This window comes from Microcebus murinus, chromosome 12 (assembly GCF_040939455.1).
Source record: "Microcebus murinus isolate Inina chromosome 12, M.murinus_Inina_mat1.0, whole genome shotgun sequence".
NCBI lineage: Eukaryota > Metazoa > Chordata > Mammalia > Primates > Cheirogaleidae > Microcebus > Microcebus murinus.
Window position 1 is genome coordinate 22326306 of NC_134115.1, and position 8489 is coordinate 22334794.

At 41.9% G+C, this 8489-nt stretch overlaps 1 protein-coding gene across 1 annotated transcript; it reads left to right on the forward strand.

The window, feature by feature from the left end:
- Nucleotides 1–414: 414 nt before the first annotated feature.
- RFK (riboflavin kinase) lies at nt 415–8078 on the forward strand. The gene is made up of 4 exons (XM_076008621.1): nt 415–864; nt 1597–1748; nt 4542–4644; nt 6246–8078. Exons 1-4 carry the CDS (start codon nt 783–785, stop codon nt 6374–6376), a joined length of 468 nt encoding a protein of 155 aa, XP_075864736.1. The 5' UTR covers nt 415–782; the 3' UTR covers nt 6377–8078.
- Nucleotides 8079–8489: the final 411 nt, after the last annotated feature.

The following is an 8489-nucleotide window of genomic DNA, read 5'->3' on the forward strand; positions in this document are numbered from 1 at the left end:
CTGATACAACTTCAGACCGAGGTCAGTGGTCTGGGAGGAGGAGGACCGCTTCCTGTAGGGAGGTCAGGCAAAGCCTCTATAAAGAGATGAACTTTGAGCTGGAATTTTGGAGCTTTAATAAACGTTTAAAGAGCGAACGGAATGATTGACAACTGACGATCGACCTAGCGGTTGCCAGGGAACCAGAAAACGTGTCTCTTTGTCATCGATTGTTATGAAAAGGAGGAAGGGAAAAGAAACGAAACCTAGAGGACTATTCAGGAACGGTGCTTTCGCGGCTCTCAGGCTGAACAAGGGGTTCCCACTACGACGTCCGTCGCCTGGGGCCGAAAGGAAACGGGGAACCCAAGGACAACCGAGTCCGGACAGCGGCTGGGGGCGGGGCCACAGCAGGGCGGGACTACGGAAGCCGAGAGGGCGTGGGCCGTTCGGCGGAGGAAGTGTGCACACGCCAGCAACGCCGGGGCGGGATTTGGTTCCTCCCTCGCAGTCGGGCCGCCTACGCCGTGCTCCCCGCCCACACCCGCAATTATTTCTGTTGTTGCAGCCACTGCCCCAGCGGAGACGCAGCGTCTTAGTCGCTGGGAAGCTTCTGCTGGGTCAGCGGCAAGAGGGAACCCACGCAGCGTATCATCGGCGCCGCCCGGGCCCTGGTGCGCCGGGCCCGCCGGCAGACCTCACGGCCGTCTCCCGGCTGGTCCGGGGGTCCGGGCACCGCCTCGACGGCGGCTCCCCTGGACGCGCAGACCGGACCGCAGCCCGTATCCGAAGCGGACGGCGTCATGAGGCACCTGCCGTACTTCTGCCGGGGCCAAGTGGTGCGGGGCTTCGGCCGCGGCTCCAAGCAGCTGGGCATCCCCACAGGTGAGAGCTGGGCGGCCAGAGTCCTCCGGGTCGGGTCACATGACGGGGGGAAGTCGTCTGCCAGAGGACTCGGGACCAGGTCTTGGGCTGAGGTGACACCCTTTCTCCGCCTTGGCCCCGCTTTGGGCAGAAGACCTTTGGTCCGGTTGAGGGAACTCTCCCTTCCCCAGGCTCAGAGCTCAAGGGAGAGTGGAGTGGAGGGGTGGTGAGGGCAGGAAGTCAGGTGAGTCGCAGGACCTGCCTTTCATGCTTCCTTGTCCGACCAAGATATGTCTATTTCTGTGTACATTAGTTTTAGTAATCAAGACCTGTTTAATTCATTCTTACCTCCATACCAGGACTGCCTCTTTGCCTTTTAAATCAGTCTTTCAGCTTGGGGCCTAGGCTTGTGTATTTTGAAAGTGAGAATCTTTTCAAATGATTTGGAAACCTTCTTAGGAAAGAGCAGGTCTTAAAAAATTTATGTTCTTGTATCTGTTTTTTTCTTCTACCCTAAAAGTGTGGTCTTTTGGGGGAAGCTTTATGCACTCCCCTTGTACTTTTATTTGTAACCCATTCACACAAAGAGGAGAAAGAAATCCGAACCAGAAAATGGAAGGATAAAATTGATAACTATAGGCAAAGTCCTAGGATTCTTGTGAGTGTAATGATTTAGATTAGCTTTACATATGCCTTTTATGAATATTTAATGTGAAACTTGTAATACTCAAAATATTTACTTCTGTTATTTAGCTAATTTTCCTGAACAAGTAGTAGATAATCTTCCAGCTGACGTATCCACTGGCATTTATTATGGTTGGGCCAGGGTTGGAAGTGGAGATGTCCACAAGATGGTGGTGAGCATAGGATGGAACCCGTACTACAAGAATACAAAAAAGTCCATGGTAAGTGTTGTGTTTTGCTCTGTAACTGACAATGGGATGATGATTTAATATGCAGTATTAAATTTATATAGAACTCACCAACCAACAACGGTAACCACAACAGTTCAAATACTAGAATTTTGGGGAGCATACTTGAAGGATTTAAAAATAAAGTATTTAGTTACTGTTTGAATGGAGTATCTTTTTCTGTCCTTTCACTTTCAACCTATTTGTGTCTTTGGATCTGAAATGAGTCTCTTGTAAACGATGTGTAATTGGATCACATTTTTAATCCACTCTGCCAATCTGCTTTTTGATGGGACTATTTAATAATCCAGTTACATTTAAAGTAATTACTGATAAGGAGGGGCTTCTGCTCTTTTGCTGTTTATTTTCTATGTGCCTGATAACTTCTTTGTCCCTCATTTACTTCATTACTGCTTTATGTATTTAGTTGATTTTTTGTAGTGAAATGTTTTGATTGCCTTCTCATTTCCTTTGTATATTTTCTGTAGATATTTTGTTTGTGGTTACCATGGGAATTTACACTTAACATCCTGAAATTCTAAGTCTATTGGAGTTAGTACCAACTTAACTTTAGTAGCATACAGAACTCACAAATTACTTTTTTTTTAAAGATTACAAAATACTTTTTTGTTGAATAAGGGAGAAAAAGAAAGGGAGAGAAAGCTGTCTGTCCTATGATTAATTTGTCTTTATTAGCTAATCAGAAATGTTACTATAGAGCCAGTTAACGAATGCCTTGGAAGTCGTTTTTTTTTTTGTTTTTTTTTTTGAGACAGAGTCTCACTTTGTTGCCCAGGCTAGAGTGAGTGCCATGGTGTCAGCCTAGCTCACAGCAACCTCAAACTCCTGGCTCAAGCAATCCTGCTGCCTCAGCCTCCCCAGTAGCTGGGACTACAGGCATGCGCCACCACATCCGGCTAATTTTTTCTATATATATTGGTTGGCCAATTAATTTCTTTCTATTTATAGTAGAGACGGGTCTCGCTCTTGCTCAGGCTGGTTTTGAACTCCTGACCTGGAGTAATCCACCCGCCTCGGCCTCCCAGAGAGCTAAGATTACAGGCGTTAGCCACCCCGCCCGGCCAGAAGTCTTTTGATACTTAGGAAAAACTCAGTTTTCCACTGGTAAGGTGCTCATACATTTCAGAGTTTGTTTTTTTGTTTTGTTTTTCTTTGCCAGTAACAGACATCTGTGAAGTGCCTATTCAAGTCTTTTTCCCTTTTTATTTTTTTTTTTGAGACAGAGTCTCACTCTGTCACCCTGGCTAGAGTGAGTGCCATGGCGTCAGCCTAGCTCACAGCAACCTCAAACTCCTGGGCTCAAGCAATCCTCCTGCCTCAGCCTCCCGAGTAGCTGGGACTACAGGCATGTGCCACCATGTCCGGCTAAATTTTTCTGTATGTATTACTTGGCCAATTAATTTCTTCCTATTTATAGTAGGGACGGGGTCTCGCTCTTGCTCAGGCTGGTTTCGAACTCCTGACCTCGAGCAATCTGCCCGCCTCAGCCTCCCAGAGTGCTAGGATTACAGGCGTGAGCCACGGCGCCCGGCCTCTTTTTCCCTTTTAAAAATATTGTCTTAGTGACTTGAAGTTCTCAGTACGTATATGCTAGTTCCCAGTCCTTTGTTAGAACTATGTACTGTACTACAAGTTTCTTCCACTGTATTGCTGCTGCTGCTTCTTTTTTTTTTTAACTCAATGGTGTCTTTTAAAGAACAGAGGCACTTAATTTTAACATAATACAATTCATCATTTTTCTCTTATGGTTAGTGCTTTTTATAATCTATTTAAATCTTTGCCTACTCCAAAGTTATAAAGATACTTGCCTGTTCTAAAAGCTTACTTGACTAATTTTTTACATCAACTTGACTTTTTGAGTATGATGTGTGGTAGGGGTCAAAATTAGCTTTTCCAACAACACTGCAATGTCACTTTGGTCATAAATCAAGTCACCTTTTATTTGTGAGTCTAAAAATATACTCATGCATACTTGGTTTGTTTGTCCATCCTTGGGGCCATTACTGAAGGGTCTTAATTTCCATTGCATTGTAATAGGTCTTGATATCTGATTGTATAAGCCTTCTGGTTTTGTTCTTAAAATTGTTCTGGAAAGTCAATGCCCTGAATTACAGATGAGAAAACTGAGCCCCCACAGAGGCTAGTTACACAGTTACCAAGTGTGGGACCCTACACTTTTGATTCTAAGTCAGTGTTCTTACCACAGTACTACCCGTTTAACTTAGCTGAGCTATAGAGATTCTGGGGCATCCTCTACCTCCTGCTCTATTTTGCTATTCCATTTTGCTTTAACATTCCCTGTTCTCTTTTGTTTCATCACCCCCAATAGGGAAGCTAAGCTACTTCCTGCCCCTTATATCAGTCAGTCTTTGCCTAACTGTAAGTGGTTGCCATGCTTGGTATGTGTCAGAGACATGTGCATCCTGACTGACTGTAGAACTAATTGTTTAATTAACATCCTTTAATACTCTCTTCTTCGTCCCTCTTTGGTGTCTTTGTACCTAGGTAAAACTCCTATTGCCTTTGAAACACATCAGGTTTTTTTCATTAGCAACAGCCCATGCCAGATTTGTGATATTGATATAACATATATTACCTCAGTCGGTTATGTTTACATGTAGCATTGGGTAGAAACAGGACTGAGGGGAGAATTAAGGTAGCCTGCCATAAACATGAAGATAATATTTCAAAGACATGAAGATAGTATTTCAAATTTCAGATACTTGGTAATGTGATGGTAATCTTTTTAACATTTCTTGACTATAGGAAACTCATATCATGCATACCTTCAAAGAGGATTTCTATGGGGAAATCCTCAGTGTGGTCATCGTTGGCTACCTCAGACCAGAAAAGAACTTTGATTCTTTAGGTAAGCTCTTATTTTGATCTTCTTAAATCTTACTACTGCTACCACAGCTACTTCTGCTGCCACTAGTGGTAATAACGATGGCAGGACAGATGATATTTGAGCATTTAATATATGCCAGGTACTGTTTTAACCACCTTACATGAATTTAACTCCTTTTATCCCCCACAACAACCATATGAGAAATTATTTTGTGTATTTTGCAGATGAGGAAATTGGCACAGAGAGGTTAAATAACTTTCCCAAAGTCACATAGTAAATGACAAAGCCTAGATTCAAACTCAGTGGGCAGGCTGCCTCACTCCAACAGTGTGAATTTATGATATCCTTCAAAATGTTTGAAGTAGGACCAGCATGGTGGCTCACTCCTATAATTATAGCACTCTGGTGGGAGGCCGAGGGGGGAGGATCACTTGAGGTCAGGCAAACAAGACCAGCCTGAGCAAAAGTAAGAACCTATCTTTTTTTTTTTTTTTTTTTTTGAGACAGAGTCTCACTCTCTTGCCCAGACTAGAGTGCCACGGCATCAGCCTAGCTCACAGCAACCTCCAATTCCAGGGCTCAAGCAATCCTTCTGCCTTGGCCTCCTGAGTAGCTGGGACTACAGGCATATGCCACCATGCCCAGCTAATTCTTTTTTTTTAGATAATTTTTAGTTGGCCAATTAATTTCTTTCTATTTTTAGTAGATCTTGCTCAGGCTGGTCTTGAACTTCTGAGCTCAGGCAATCCTGCCTTGGCCTCTCAGAATGCTAGGATTACAGGTGTGAGCCACTGCGCCTGGCCATAGAACCTATCTTTACTAAAAGTAGAAAAAATTAGCCAGGCATGGTGGTGTGCGCCTGTAGTCCCAGCTACTGGGGATGATGAGGCAGGAGGATCGCTTGAGCCCGGGAGTTTGAGGTTGCTGTGAGCTAAGCTGACGCCACGGCACTCTTAACAGGGGCAACAGAATGAGACTCTTTTTGTCTCAAAAAAAAGAGAATAGATAGTGAATATTTGTTTCTTCCATTTAATATTTACAGTGTACATTTTTGCCTATACCTTTCTCTAAGGTATTATAAGATTGGGTACATCTTTTGTGTGCAGTTGACTTTTACTTAAGCCTGGAAGAATGGATGAAACAAACATTAATTGGATATCTACCCTCTGCCTGAGATATTGCCAGCCTGTGAGTTTTTAGGAGAGGTGGAACAAAAGTGTAGTAAAGAGTATGTTAGGGCTGGGTGCAGTGGCTCACCCCTGTAATCCTAGCACTCTGGGAGGCAGAGGTGGGCGGATTGCTCGAGGTCAGGAGTTCGAAACCAGCCTGAGCAAAAGCGAGACCCCGTCTCTACTATAAATAGAAAGAAATTAATTGGCCAACTAATACATATAGGAAAAATTAGCTGGGCATGGTGGCGCATGCCTATAGTCCCAGCTACTCGGGAGGCTGAGGCAGCAGGATTGCTTGAGCCCAGGAGTTTGAGGTTGCTGTGAGCTAGGCTGCTGCCACGGCACTCACTCTAGCCTGGGCAGCAAAGTGAGACTCTGTCTCAAAAAAAAAAAAAAAAAGTATGTTAGCACTTTTTTTTATCATGTTTTCCTGATTTATTCTCTCTGCAGAGTCACTTATTTCAGCAATTCGTGGTGATATTGAAGAAGCTAAGAAACGACTAGATCTACCAGAACATTTGAAACTCAAAGAAGACAATTTCTTCCGGGTTCCTAAAAGCAAAATACTGAATGGCTATTAATGGAAAATCATCTTATTTATTCATTCACTGTTTTTCACTGTTTATAACTGTCTAGTCTCATCTTGGTTATATTTTAAAAAATCATTTTCCTTCTGTGAATTAAACAGTACAATGTAGTTACCATATTGTTTCACCTGTTAAACCCATCATGTAATAGCACTACAGAGATTCATTTAAAAATCAAGATTTTTAAATATGTTTATTAAAATGTACCACTAAAAAGGTATTAAGTGTCTCTCGTGATGAAAATGAAATGTTTATAAATGTAGGTAAAAAAAGTAAGTCACTAGTTTGAGATTAGAACTATAATTCTCATGGTAAAATACCAGCATGTATGTACTTGTATATCATATACTACTAAGCAGAGAAAGCTTATAAAAGTAAATACATGAAACAAAAGTTTGATAGTTTATTGTAAATCTAAGGGGGAAAATTCAGACTATTTTTGATATTTTGTGCATTAATATATTATTACTAATGTGAAATTTTGTTTTATTCATTCCCTTTGAAATCATATCATTGTACCATCTTAAGTTTTGTACAGAGCTGCCTCAATTCTAAGTGGTCTACTTTTTCATTTGTATAGTAAGACAGTAAAATGAATGTTTTTTGAATCTATAGAGCTTATTTTTTGTTGGATAATAACACTTCTTTTTTTTTTTTTTTTTTTTTTTTTGAGACAGAGTCTCGCTTTGTTGCCCAGGCTAGAGTGAATGCCGTGGCGTCAGCCTAGCTCACAGCAACCTCAAACTCCTGGGCTCAAGTAATCCTGCCTCAGCCTTCTGAGTAGCTGGGACTATAGGCATGCACCACCATGCCCCGCTAATTTTTTTTTTCTATATATTTTTAGTTGTCCAATTAATTTCTATTTATAGTAGAAATGGGGTCTCACTTTTTCTCAGGCTGGTTTTGAACTCATGACTTTGAGTGGTCCTCCCACCCTGGCCTTCCAGAGTGCTAGGGTTACAGGTGTGAGCCACCACGTTCAGCCAACACTTCTTTCTTTTAAGAGTAGATATTCTTCCTCAACATTTTTCTTGACTCCCCCCCCCTTTAAACAATTAACAGTGTCAGTTTATTCCATTTAGAATATCCTACTCTGCAGGACACGGGAAGGGAAGCTGGGACAGGAGGATCACTTGAGGCCAGCCTGGGCAACATAGTTGAAACCCCTTTCTAAAAAAACATTAGTTTTCAAAATTAAAAACCAGAATATTCTACTTAAAAGAGATTGCATCTGCTTATACCATCCTGTCCCTTCACTGTATGAACAATAATTAAGTAAATGTGTGTATTGCATTTTAAAACAAACAAGCCAGGCACAATGGCTCATGCTTGTAATCCCAGCCACTCGAGAGGCTGAGACAAGAGGATCATTTGAGACTAGGAGTTTGAGACCACTATGGGCAACATAGCAAGACCCAATCTCTTAAAAAACCCCAACTTCATCTTTAGGTTTCCTCAAGATTTACGTGAACATGTAGCTGTTTGTTTAGATGTACCAATTTCTTGAACACAAGATGCTTGTTTCCTCCCTACCAAAACTAAAAGCCAGTAAAACTATGAAATAGAAAGCTATTTTTATGTTCCAGGGCAAATCTAAGCTGTCGTAGTTTGTATGCACAATGTAATTTAATGCTAGTCAAAAGAATGCTTGTAGCCTGAGGGAAAGGCATAAATAAAGTTTTAGTTAAATCTTAAATATTATGGATTTTTATTCCTACTGTGATTTTTGGTCACATAAGTCTTTTTGTTGACAGAAAGTTAAAATCTTGGATATTTAGAAGTTTAAGATTACAGATTGGGTCCCCTCAGCACATTGCATCATTGTTCACTTTAGTGATAGATTTGGTGGTGATGGAGGAGGGTAAGGGTAGAAATATGTAGGAGGTAATTTTAAAGATACTTCATAAATCACTTTTCCCTAATCTGCATAAATGAGTTAGAACTGATTTTTTTTTTTTTTTTGAGACAGAGTGTCACTTTGTTGCCCAGGCTAGAGTGCCATGGAGTCAGTCTAGCTCACAGCAACCTCAAACTCCTGGGCTCAGGCAATCCTGCCTCAGCCTCCCGAGTAGCTGGGACTATAAGCATGTGCCACCATGCCCGGCTA